We start from the raw sequence: 13,094 nt of genomic DNA, 5'->3' as shown, positions 1-13,094 counted from the left end.
TCAACCACAACTGCCCACCATGTACTTGTTTTATTTATCTGTTAGAGTTGTAAATTATCGTTCATCAAACAAGCTCACAAACGCTCTGTTCTCTAATTGCTTCCTGCACCATCAGCCGCAGAAATAATTCGGGCTGAAAGAGAACAGCTGGCCCCAAATTCACCAAAATTCAGTGGCAGAGCTGGAGTTGTGTCTCCGCAGTATGAGCCCAACTCCTTAGATACTACACCACCTGGGTCTCCATCAAGAGATTCTCAGTTTTCGGTCTTATACAGCAAACATTACATAAACACTCATTAGCTTGGAAAGACCAATGACATTTAAAGCTAGTGATAAGATTTCTCCGTGATGTATTTTTGACAACAAACAGCGTAACCCTATGACGGGTCTTTATTTTTTTCTGAACATACTGCCAATTATTGAGGTCTCCTCTAGTTTACAATAAAGTGTAAAATGAAACTAAATCAGTCTTTTGATTGGAAGTCAACTACTATCTAAGCGAGATCCAGAAAAGGAAAGCCAAACAAACACACAAAAACACACACACAAACACACACACACACACACACACACACACACGTAAAGTACTGACAGTTTATTCTTTGGATGCTTTAGAAACCTTGGCAACTTGTGGACTTCAATTCCCAGAATTCCCCAGCCAAAATCTAGAGAAGAATGCAGTCCTACATTTGAAACATGGCCCAAGTAGAATTCACTTGATTTGACCTAACCGTAATTATTTCTAAGAGTCCTAGAGATGCAAGAAAGGAGGAGTTGATTAAAACTGGAGAAAGGAATTAGCAAAACAGAATTTAAAAGTGACTCTACTGCAGAATGCCCCATCCTGTGGAACCTAATGGTCTTCAAGTAAGTGCAGCCAATGAAAGAAGGGCACCATCTCTGCAACACTAATTTCAAACATAATATATTGGTAGGTTATTAGTCCAGCCAACTGACCAAGCCAAATTTATTTATTTTTAATTTATTTTTATTTTATTGAATTTATATACCGCCCTTTCCCGAAGGACTCAGGGCGGTTTACAGGGTACTTAAAACACTGATACAAAAATTAAAAACAATTAAAAAGATTAAATTTAATCCCTGGAAAAAATATTTAAAAAAACCCAATTAAAAACTCTCAGCCTGTGCCGGAAAGCTTGAAGAGCCAGGTCTTCAGGTCCCGGCGGAATGAACGAAGGTCGGAGGCAGTCCTAAGCTCCGTGGGCAGCTGGTTCCAGAGGGCAGGCACACCCACTGAGAAGGCCCTCCCCCTGGGTGTCGCCCACCGGCAATCCTTTGCCGGCGGCACCCTGAGAAGACCCTCCCTGTGGGAGCGCACAGGACGAAGGGAACTTGATGCCGGCAGCAGGTGTTCCCTCAGATATCCCAGACCCAAGCCATTTAGGGCTTTATAGGTCATCACCAGCACCTTGAATCTCACCCGGAGGGCAACCGGAAGCCAAATGATTGGTGCATGATGGATCATGAAAGAAGACCCTCTTCCCCCACACACTACTGTAGTTATTTCAGTCAGTTAGGTTTGTGCAACCTCCAGATGTTTTGGAAAAAACAAAACAGAATCTCACACAAGACAGTCACTGGATTTCCACTCTCCACTTGTCCACCCAGCTGGCAGAGCTTCCCAATAGTGCTGCTTCTGGTAGCTTTTCTGCCACTAAACACTTCTTGTAAGTTACAAGTAGCTCTGTGCTTTTTTTTTTATCCTTCAGAAATCAAAGCAGCTGGAGCTCATTTTATTCACCTTAGATTCATAAAATCATAGGGCTGGAAGGGATCTTGGAGGTCTTCTAGTCCAACCTCCTGCTCAAACAGGAGAGCCTATACCCGTGGTGGCAAACCTGTGGCACGCACCCCAGTCCTTGGCCTTCAGCTGGGTTTTATAAAACCTTTTCACTTTAGGCCTCCGCCGCCGTGTGCAAAAAGAAAAAAAAAGGTTCAATCAGTCAATCAATTTCAACTTCGCGGGGGAAAAAAAAGATCTCGCAAAGTTGGGATTGATTAAACTTTTTAGTCAAACCCAGTCTGCCATTACCACCGCAGCCACACCCACCCAATGGGCCACGCCCACCCAATGGGCCACACCCACCCAATGGGCCACACCCACCCAATGGGCCACGCCCACCTGGCACCCAACAATACATAAGTAGGTTTTGGGTTGCAGTTTGGGCACTCGGTCTCTAAAAGGTTTGCCATCAGCAAATGGCTGTCCAGTCTCTTCTGAAAAACCTCCAGTGATGGAGCATCCACAACTTCCAGAGGGAAGCCGTTCCACTGATGAACTGTTCTCACATATGAAGCTGTTCCACTACACTTTTTACCAACTCAGTATTTTATTTCCTTTGGTCTTAAATTCCTGCTGTGATAAATTGTCCCAGCTGTTTTAATTTGATAGCTAAATGCCTACAAAAGTCTTGGAAACTGCTTCTATTAGTTAGCCTTTCATTTATAATTTTAGATAACGGGTTTTATGGTACTTTTTATGGCATTTGACTGTACCCCCGTCTTGAGAAAGCTTGTTTAAAAGGCAGCATGTAAATCACCAACGGATCAAGGAAAATGATGCTGTGCTGCTTTTTAAGACAGATCCAATAAATCCTTGCCAAAGCCAGCAGTTTAGTGATTGCCAAATAGATTTACATCCTGTTCCAACATGGATTCGGATCATTTTTATTACTGCTAAGAGCTGTAAGTGGTGGAAACTCTTTAATATCTATGAAGGAACAAATGATGAATACTTTCTTGGGTTCCATGTGCTTCTATTAAGTTGCAAGATGTATATTTTATTTAAATAATATGAAGAGATCAAGTTCTTCCGAGGTAGGTAAAATGAGGACCCAGATTGTTGGGGGCAATAAGCTAACTTTGTAAAAATGCCACTTGGGGTGGGGCCGAAAGCCCTAATAAGCAGGCATATACATAGAATGAAGGCTATTGCTAAGCACATTGATTTGTGCTTCTTAGATTGCAAGCCGCCCTGAGTCTTCGGAGAAGGGCGGGATATAAATGGGATTAAAAGAAAAAGAAAAAAAAAGTTCTGACATTCGAAAATGTAATATAGTACTTACTTATAGATCAGTGAGAAGGCACTTATCTCAAGTTGTCCAGCACTTTCCTGTTTAACAGAAGGGAAATGAAGTGACTATTTTGCAACATAACAATTCAGGGGTGGCTCCAACAGAAGCCCTCATCTAATGGTCAATCTAGTTAATGATGCAAGCATTAATGTTCATAAGAGGTTGCCACAATGCATGCCACACAGAGGTCTCCTTGAAGGCAATTCAAACACAGCGGTGAGTTCCCAAATCAAGCAGCTACATGATTGCCCCAAAGAACTGAAGAAGCTTCTTGGATAAGAAGCAAAACATCTTCAAAGGAAAAAAAAAACAAGGAACTCCAGTTGCCTCGTTAAAAAAAAAGCATCTTTGGGAAAGCTATGACCTGGATGATTGAGAATCTCCATGGACATTCAGCTATAGTTCAGGGGTCTTCAAACCTGGCAACTTTTAAGGCTTGTGGACTTCAACTCCCAGAATTCCTGGCTGGCTGAGGAATTCTGGGAGTTGAAGTCCACAAGTCTTAAAAGTTGCCAAGTTTGAAGACCCTTGGGCTACATGATTGAATCAAATTAGACCAGGGGTCTCCAAACCTAGCAACATTAAGACTTGTGGACTTCAATTCCTCTGCTGGCTGAGGAATTCTGGGAGTTGAAGTCCACAAGTCTTAAAGTTGCCAAGGTTGGTGACCCCTGATTTAGACCATCTAACATTGGTTACACTGGAGATGGTCCTTGACTTATGACTATTTATTTCGTGACCATTTGAATTTATACCAATGCTGAAAAAAAGTGACTTACAACGGGTCTTCAAACGGCAGTCATGGTGTACCTACAGTCACCTGATTAAAATTACGGTATTTTCAATCACATACCCCCAAAGCTCCCTTGAGAAAATAGGGCAGGATATCAGCATTTTCATACAGTAAATTGAAATATACTATTTTCTTAAGGAGCAAAGGTCCCACAGAAATGCAAAAGAAATGGGTGCATTATAGCATGCATGTATTTGTTTAATGAGCATAATTTTATAACTCAAGAGAAATATAGTAGTAAGGTTGGTGTCAGCTTCCATATTTGGTGGAGCAGTGGGCTGATGCCTCCTTAAGTAACACCAGCTGCCTGCAATTAGTGCGGGTTCGAGTCCCACCAGGCTCAAGGTTGACTCAGCCTTCCAAGGTAGGTAAAATGAGGACCCAGATTGTTGGGGGCAATTAAGCTGACTTTGTAATAATGCCGCTTGGGGTTTGTGTGAAAGCCCTAATAAGCAGGCATATACATAGAATGAAGGCTACTGCTAAGCTTGTAAGCCGCCCTGAGTCTTCGGAGAAGGGCGGGATATAAATGTAATAAAAATAAAATAAATATTTTTACAAAAAAGCTAACTTCGTGTTTGGTGGAAAAAAGAGAGACCTAAATTTCAATTTTGAAGCTACTGTTACTATTTTCCAAGAGTAAAATCTGCAAACAATTTCCCCCAAATAAGAACCTTACGTGTATCAGACAACACGTATATATTTGCATGTATACGTGTATACTAAGAAAGCAAATATAACCCATCTGGTTTGGGGGAAAAATGATTTGTAGCATAGGCTGGTCAGTAAAACAATTTCATATGAAATTAAATGCTAGCTAAAGAAAATCCCAACATACAGATAGCTCTCAACTTACGACCGCAAAGGAGCCCCAAATTTCTGCTGCCAAGCAAGACAGTTAAGTGAATTTTGCCCCATTTCACACAACCTTTCTTGCCACAGTTGTTAAGCAAATCACTGCAGTTGATAAACAAATTGTTGTTAAGCAAATTTGGCCCCATTAACTTTGCATGTTGGAAGCTGACTGGGAAGGTTATATCTGGTGATCGTAGCAATAACAATGGCACTTATATACCACTTCACAGTGCTTTACAGCCCTCTGTAAGCGGTTTACAGTCAGCCTGTTGCCCCCAACAATCCGGGTCCTCATTTTACCAACCTCGGAAGGATGGAAGGCTGAGTCAACCTTGAAGCGAGTCAGGATCGAACTCCAGGCTGTGGGCAGAGTTAGCCTGCAATACTGCATTCTAACCACTGCGTCACCAGGGCTCATAAATACATGCCATTGACAAGCACCTGATCTCGTGACCATGGGGAAGCTGCAACAGTCATTAAGTATGGAAAATGGTCCCAAGTCACTTTTTTCAGTGTCATTGCAACTCTGAATGGTTACTAAATGAATTGTTGCAAGTCCAGGGCTACTTGGTTCAGCTTGACAGCTCACACTGCTGATGAATCCAGAGCAAATTTGCTAAATCTTTCTTACCTTCGGATTTCCAAGTCGTTGCAGGTATTTTTCAAATGAGCCTTCCACATACTAGGAAGGAAGGAAGGAAGGAAGGAAGGAAAGAAGAGAAAGAAAGAAAGAAAGAAAGAAAGAAAGAAAGAAAGAAAGAAAGAAATTAGAGTTTCTGCTTTTACTCAACATCCTAAAATCTGAATAAAACCTTCAACTCTTGTTTAGACTACCAATCTCTGAAAGCCATAACTTTGCATTCGTGTTTGATGCTCTGAAGAACTTCCAGGTTGAAAGGATTAACCGGTAACATCACTGTTGCCTTGGGGATTCCCAGTTGGGGGGGCTCCTTTCATTACCCCAGCGGGAGGCGGGGTAAAGGACCACAGTTCAACCCCACCTCACAGCCGCTCTCAAATCTCAAACGTGGGCTTACTAACCTCTTGCCCAGTGTCCCAACCACTTAGGCCACTGCACCCCAAAGCCACCACTCACTCGCACTCATACGTGGTTACAGCACGTAATTAATTGACCAAAACTGTGCCTTGTGAATCAATGATTTCACCTTGAAACATCACAGTAAATCCATCATCGGATTTTGCAACGTGAAAGAAAGCACTAAATAAAGTAGGAGAAGAACTGAGCCAGTCTATAGTGGGAAAATATCAGGAGCCCATAACACCTTTTCCAGATAAGGTAAGTTTTTGCAAGCTGCAATTCCCTTCATCGGATACACCGTGGTTAACTATTTTATGCAGCTGATAAAGGGAGCTGCAGCTGACAAAAACCTGTGCCTTTTAATAACATTTGGAAAGATGCCAGGGACTTCCGATTTTTGCCAATAAAGACACAACTCTTTCCCCTATAACTGACACAACTCAGTAAATTAAAGTATCTTGATTTGGAAATGTGGCAGAATAAAGTATGTATGTGCCTATACAGATATCTGCAAATGGATTTAAGTGTGTTTCAGTCACACTGAAATGCAAACCCTTTGGCTATTTGAACTTGCCGGCCTGGACTGAGGGATTGGGATTTTAGAGTTTAAATTTCAAAAATTTTAAACTTTAGAATGTATTTATTGTTTAGGGCCTTTTGATTTAATCTTATTTTAATTTTTATACATTGTGTGTTGTTTATAGCGTTTTAACTGCCCTGTACACCGCCCCGAGTCCTTTGGAGAGGGGCGGTATATAAATCCAATAAATAAATAAATAAATAAATAACACTGATGACACGTAGGTCAGTAATGAAACATCTGCGAGGAAGCCACCAAGTTCAGAGAACAGCAGGGACCCCCACCACACTGAAATGATCTGACACAATATTTTTTTTTTATTAAACTTCAATAATGTCTGACACTCAACTCCAAGCAGCTAAGAAAATGACTATAAAATTACAATATAATAAAAATTAGGATTCAATTCCGCAGTTAAAGCCATTTCAAAATTAAAAACAAATTAAATGTATAAGTGGATGGATAGGCTTATATACACATGCTTCTAAAACAAATATACTCACGGACTCAAAATTTATCTGGTTTTTCCTCATGAAGGAAACGCAAGCATTTCTGACTGCCATGTGATGAATCTGACAAGCATAAACCTTAAAAAAGTAGAAATGTCAATTAAAAATTAGGGCAGTATGAGCCAACTAGTGTTTCACAAAGCGGAATAGAGCTACGTGTAAATTCTATCTCTGTTCTGAAGCATTAGAGTTATTAACGCTTGCCAAAATATTCAAAGATTAAGACAATAAGAAAATCCTTTAACTTTGGAATGTAATTCATGTTACCTTGTCTTAAAAGCATCAAAAAAATAGGAGCAAAAATAAAGAAACAGCATGATTCTTCTGTTTGATACTAAATTTAGGGATCAGAAAACATACAAGCCTACCAGGTTTAGTCAATCTTTCTTTGGTGCGATTCTGAAACAGTTTAAATCTTGCACAAAGTACATTTGTTCAATAAATGGTCTTTGGGTCACTTCTAGCCAAAATAAGCAGATCCACTGTTATTTCAAATTAGCTGCATAAGAGGTCAAGCATTATGAATACTCCATAGTGATCCATAAATGGCTTACATTAAAGCAGCATTTCCCAACCTTAGCCATTTAGAGAAACGTGGACTTCAATTCCCAGAGTACCCCAGCCAGCAAAATGTATTCTGGGAGTTGAAGTCCACACCTCTTAAAATAGCTAAGGTTGCAAAACACTTTATTAGAGCAGGGGTCCTCAACCTTGGCAACTTTTAAGACTTGTGGACTTCAATTCCCAGAATTCCTCAGCCAGCTGAGAAATTCTGGATGTTGAAGTCCACAAGTCTTAAAGGTTGCCAAGGCTGAGGACCCCTGTATTAAGAGCATTCATAACCATTCCCAGAGACCCATTACATCTCAAAGTAGTCCATGGAACTCGGATGGAGAAGAGGCTACAAGTCCTTAGCTACTCGGGTGGTTCCAGTTTTTTAAGTGTTGAATGTTTGTTTATAAACATGTTACATCACCTTGCAGTCCAGGCAAAAAACCAACAAGCACACCATACTTACTCATAACTCAGATCCAAAATACAAACAATAACCCATAAGAAAACCGTTACAAACTCTTACTAGTTTTTGCACGACATGACTGACTTACGGTTTTCTCAAGCAAAATAAGAAAATGTATTAAGTTTGGTACTATTCTTTCTTTGGCCCAACAAATCAGTTGGGTGCCAGTTCAGAAAGATGCAGCACATCAACTTTGCCACTTCTTGGTGCTGTGTGTGTGTGTGTGTGTGTGTGTGTATGTGTGTGAATTAATTTCCCAGAATTCCCCAGCTGGCATGGTCACTTGCTGAGAATCTCAAGAGCAGTTTGGATAAATGCAGGTGTCTCCAGTTAGAAAGGCTGCATTGCACAAACTATCAAATATTCCATTATTACTTGGGCAAAGTAGTAATCAGGACGAGACTTTGCACCCTCTTATTTGAGGGAACACCTACTGCCGACATCAAGTTCCCTTCGTCCTGTGCGCTCCCACTTGGAGGGCCTTCTCAGGGTGCCGGCGGTAAAAGATTGCCGGCGGGTAACACCCAGGGGGAGGGCCTTCTCAGTGGGTGCGCCTGCCCTCTGGAACCAGCTGCCCGTAGAGCTTAGGACTGCCCCCGACCTTCGGTCATTCCGCCGGGACCTGAAGACCTGGCTCTTTGAGCTTTCCGGCCCAGGCTGAGTGTTTTTTTCCCCTCAGGGATCAAATTTAATTATTTTAACTGTTTTTAACTCTTGTGTTGTATTGATGTTTTTAAATACTTTGTAAACCACCCTGAGTCTTACGGGAAAAGGGCGGTATATAAATTCAATAAACTTAAACTTAATTTAAATTCTATTGGAACAAATACTATTCTAGGTTCTATTTTCTAAAATGAAAAGTGGAAAAATGCCCGCAAACCAAGTTCTCTACTCCTGGTGAATACAGTACAGATCTTTTCAGAGCAACCATACAAGAGATTTTTTTTTTCTTCACTGAAACTTCTAGGTTGCATTCTGAGTTTTCAAAAGTCTACAGCTATGGTATCGCCTGCTGGTTCCCATCCAAGTACTAACCAGGCTTAACCCAGCTTAACCACAGAGCCTCAGCAAAACTGGCCAGTGCTGAGCTCCAGAGCAGCAAAGCTTGTTGGATTTCCCCAAACTGCCTTTACGCAACCAACATGGAACACAGCCCACCTAAGCAGCAATTGAGTTCACCGCGCTAAACCCCATTTTAACCACAGCAGCCGGCTAAGCCACTATTGTCTCAGTAAACTGACTACAAATGAAGGTAGCTGGTAGTCAAAGCCAACCCATGTTTGACGTTTAACCCATTGCCGGAACCAAGCTTGCTTAAAAAGTTGCTTGTAAGTTAGGCCCGTTTTAGAACAAAGCAGCAGCGGAACCATTTCACCTGGCTGCATTAACACATCCATATACCTTACCATATATACTTCTACCCGTGTCAACCAATTCATTGACTACTTCTTAGCCCGGGATAAGGTTTTCCCCCTTTAAAAGGCAACCTGCTAAGCCCCCCCTTACGTGGAGGGGGGGGGGAAGCACCTTCAACCCCTTTTGAGCAAACCAGGACCACAACTCCAGACTTTCACTTAAAGCCAAGGATGGTCGGCAGCGGGAAGGGGTCTAAGTCGGTTGCATCTTCTGCCTTGGCCGCTACCCTGCTTGGAAAGAGACCCCCCCTCCAAACCCAACAGAGAAGGTGGGAGGGGGGGCTCGGCCTTTGCTCGCGGGCGTTTGGCGTAGCCACGGCTTATTGAGGCGCGGTTTTCAGCCCCCACCCAAAAAAACAGCCGTACTCGGAGCCAAGAGCCGGGGAGGGGAGGGGAGGGGGGCATCCCCACGGGCCAGCCCGGGCTTTACCTGCTCGGAAATGGCCCGAAAGAGGCAAGTGGCGTCTTTGGCCGTGAGCTTGCGGTAGAGCCCCTGGCTGCCCAGGTACTCGTCCATGGTCACCTCGCTGAGGGACTTCTGGCCAAAGTACTTCTTCCAGCCCTTCTGCATGGCCAAGGCGAGTGGGGGAGGGGAGATAGAGATAGAGAGAGAGAGAGAGAGAGAGAGAGAGAGAGAGAGAGAGAGAGAGAGAGAGAGAGAGAGAGAGAGAGAGAGAGGCAGGTAGGCAGGTAGGCAGGTGAGGCTGCGGGGAGCGCAAGCCCAGGAAAAGGCGCCCCGGGGTGGGGATGGGGGGGCACCCAAGCGGGCAGAGAGAGAGCGAGGAAGCGGGGGGCAAGCAGCGCGCAAAGGGTCGGGGAGGCGGGTGTGGTCCGAGCCGGCTCTTTCAAGGCGAGGGCGGGGCGGGGTGGGGTAGGGAGGGGCGGCGGCCGGAGTCGTCTCAGCTGTCGGCAATCTGGCCCGGGCCAAGCGCGCGCCCGGCTCACGTGGGGAGGCGGCACGTGGCGGCAGCCCGCTTTCGCTTTCCCACGAGGCGCGTCGCGGGTGGCCGAGATGCCAGGCTCGTGGCTGGCCGGAGGGGAGCGGGGGGGCTGGGGGGGGGGGCTGGAGGGCGAAGGAAGCCCCTCGTGGTCCTGACTGTAGGGCAGCGTTTCCCAACCTTAGGAACTTGAAGATGCGTGGACTTCAACTCCCAGAATTCCCCAGCCAGCTATGCTGGCTGGGGAATTCTGGGAGTTGAAGTCCACGCATCTTCAAGTTCCTAAGGTTGGGAAACGCTGCTGTAGGGAGATGGAGTGTGTGTGTGTGTGTCGGGGGGGGGGGAATCTCTGTGGTCCAGGTCTGCTTGACTGGCCAAAACTGGTTTAAGACTGGAGACCTTGACCGGGATGGGATATAAGGTCCCCTGTCTTGATCAGGGGGTTGGACTAGAAGACCTCTGAGGTCCCTTCCAGCACTAACATTCTGCGTTCTGTGATTAGGTAGTGAATTAGCTTGGTTTGTTGTGGGGGTTCCGGTGGGTTAATGAAGGCTCCAGGTGTTGCACAAAGACACCCTGACCTAGCCGCTGGGTTCCCACGATGCGTTTACCTGTAATTAACTGGACAATTGCTTAGACAGTTACCAGATCTCTCCGTGGATTGGAGATTACATGCAAAAAACGGGGACCTGTAAAATAACTTTAGGCAGTGTATGCTAAATTAAAGTAAAAGGGGTTGTAATATTTTCATAGACCGTAATGCTTCAGCCAGCTCAGCTTGCTAGCCGTGGTTTATCAACATCTGCAGACAGCTGTTTGACAACGTGCTGGGTTGTCACCTGTTGCTTTCTCTGCTTGATGTCCTCCAGGGACTTGGACCTGGGTTCCCATAATTGGCCAGTGACTCCTGCTTGATCTTAGGCCAAAGGAGGAGAAGAGTTAGGGCCCCATGGCCATTCCTAAGAGTTAAAAATCAGAGAGAGGTGGTCCTTGACTTACAACCATTAATTTAGTGACCAAAGTTACAACAGCACTGGAAAAAAAAGTGATTTATGACTGGTCCTTCTTGTGCTTACAACGGTCACAGAATCTCAACAGTCATGTGATCCAAATTCAGGCAACCGGCATGGATTTGTAACAGTTGCAGCATGAAAGGGATCTTGTGGTTGGCATTTTGTGATCTTCCCAGCTGGCTTCTGACACCAAAGTCAATGGGGGAAGCTGGATTCATGTAACTTATCTGATTCACTTAACAACAAGTGATATGCTTAACAACATGGCTGGCTCAGGAATTGTGGGAGTTGAAGTCCACAGGTTATCAAGTTGCCCGCCCTTGCACTAAGGCATAAATCGTGTTTTGCAAGGACATCAGCTGGATTCACACATCTGCCACAATTTGCCATATTTGGGCTGCAAAATCAGTCCAATCACTAGATGGTGGAAAAGAGCATGAATTTTTGGCAGTTCAGCTGTAATTATCCACCTTTTTGCAGCTCACCTGTTTTAGCTCTATTTAATCTGAAAAGCACACGTTACAAAATAGAGTGGGGGGTTAATTCAATGCAATAAACCAAGCCCAAAACATTGTACAACTCAGTCCAACATTGAAACCAAATCATCTGACATCGCAGAAGGTCCTAGTGAAGATTAAATGTGACGGGGCAAAAAAATTCCTGGAAAGTAAATCTTCATAGCTTAAACCAGGGGTAGGCAACCTTGACTCTTTTATGACTCGTGGACTTCAACTCCCAGCTGGCTCAGGAATTCTGGGAGTTGAAGTCCACTAGTCATAAAAGAGCCAAGGTTGCCTATCCCTGGCTTAAACTAAAGCTTTTTAAGTGGTGTTACGGAAACTAGAACTTCAAAAAAAAGAAAAGAAAAAAGAATAGAGCGGCTGGTCCATGTTGGGAAACGGAACCTTTGACTGTTTGAAGTCTCTTTAAAAAGCCAGTCAAATCAGTGATTAACTAGTGCTCCATTCGTGAACATATTTCCTCTTTGTCCTTTGTTTCATCCTTGAAGTTCACTTGTAGATCATACCTTGATACGCAGTTATTATTAGAAGTAGGTTAGGACGCTGAGCTTGTCGATCGGAAGGTCGGCAGTTTGGCAGGTCGAATCCCGAGTGCCGTGTAACAGAGTGAGCGCCTGTTACTCGTCCCAGCTTCTGCCAACCTAGCAGTTCGAAAGCACGTAAAAAATGCAAGTAGAAAAATAGGGACCACTCCGGTGGGAAGGTAACAGCATTCCGTGCGCCTTTGGCGTCTAGTCATGTTGGCCACATGACCACGGAGACGTCCTCGGACAAGCGCTGGCTCTTCGGCTTTGAAACGGAGATGAGCACCGGCCCCTAGAGTCGGAAACGACTAGCACGCATGTGCGGGGGAACCTTTACCTTTACCTTTATAGAATCATAGAGTTGGAAGGGACCATTTGTTCTAGTGTAACCCTCAGCAGTGGACAGGAGAACCCATTAAATCATCCCCCAAGGGATGACTATTCAACCATTTCTTCAAAAGCCTTCAGAGATGGACAACCCACAACATCCATAAGTAGAATGTTCCACTGGCATGCTGAGCTTATGAATTTTTACCCCTTGTATTTGAACAAAATACAACTGACAGAACAATTAACCAGTGGAACAACCTGCCTTCAGAAGCTGGGAATGCTCCAACGCTGGAAGTTTTTAAGAAGAGACTGGACAGCCATTTGTCTGAAATGGTATAGGGTTTCCTGCCTGAGCAGGGGGTTGGACCAGAAGACCTCCAAGGTCCCTTCCAACTTTTTATTATTATTGTTATTATTATTTGCAGGCAGCAGGCAGTCTAAGATTTGAACTTAAAAGTAAGTTG

At 44.1% G+C, this 13,094-nt stretch overlaps 1 protein-coding gene and 1 long non-coding RNA gene across 2 annotated transcripts in view; one reads left to right on the top strand and one right to left on the bottom strand.

Annotated features, from left to right (window-relative positions):
- Positions 1-9,875, bottom strand: part of LOC310645823 (UDP-N-acetylglucosamine transferase subunit ALG13-like) — a gene marked incomplete at both ends in the record, with an annotated part of 45,671 nt that extends 35,796 nt beyond the window's left edge. The window contains 4 exons of the mRNA XM_083371842.1: positions 3,087-3,133; positions 5,375-5,425; positions 6,866-6,949; positions 9,735-9,875. Of these exons, the coding sequence (XP_083227968.1) occupies positions 3,087-3,133; positions 5,375-5,425; positions 6,866-6,949; positions 9,735-9,875 (323 nt within the window). The remainder of the gene's footprint in view (positions 1-3,086; positions 3,134-5,374; positions 5,426-6,865; positions 6,950-9,734) is intronic.
- Positions 1-13,094, top strand: part of LOC310646119 — a 510,475-nt gene that overhangs the window by 344,050 nt on the left and 153,331 nt on the right. The window lies entirely within an intron of this gene.

This window comes from Vipera ursinii (assembly GCF_947247035.1).
Source record: "Vipera ursinii genome assembly, chromosome: 12".
In the NCBI taxonomy this organism is placed as follows: Eukaryota; Metazoa; Chordata; class Lepidosauria; order Squamata; family Viperidae; genus Vipera; species Vipera ursinii.
The sequence above is the reverse complement of the archived record's forward strand: the minus strand, read 5'-3'. Positions and strand labels throughout refer to the sequence as shown.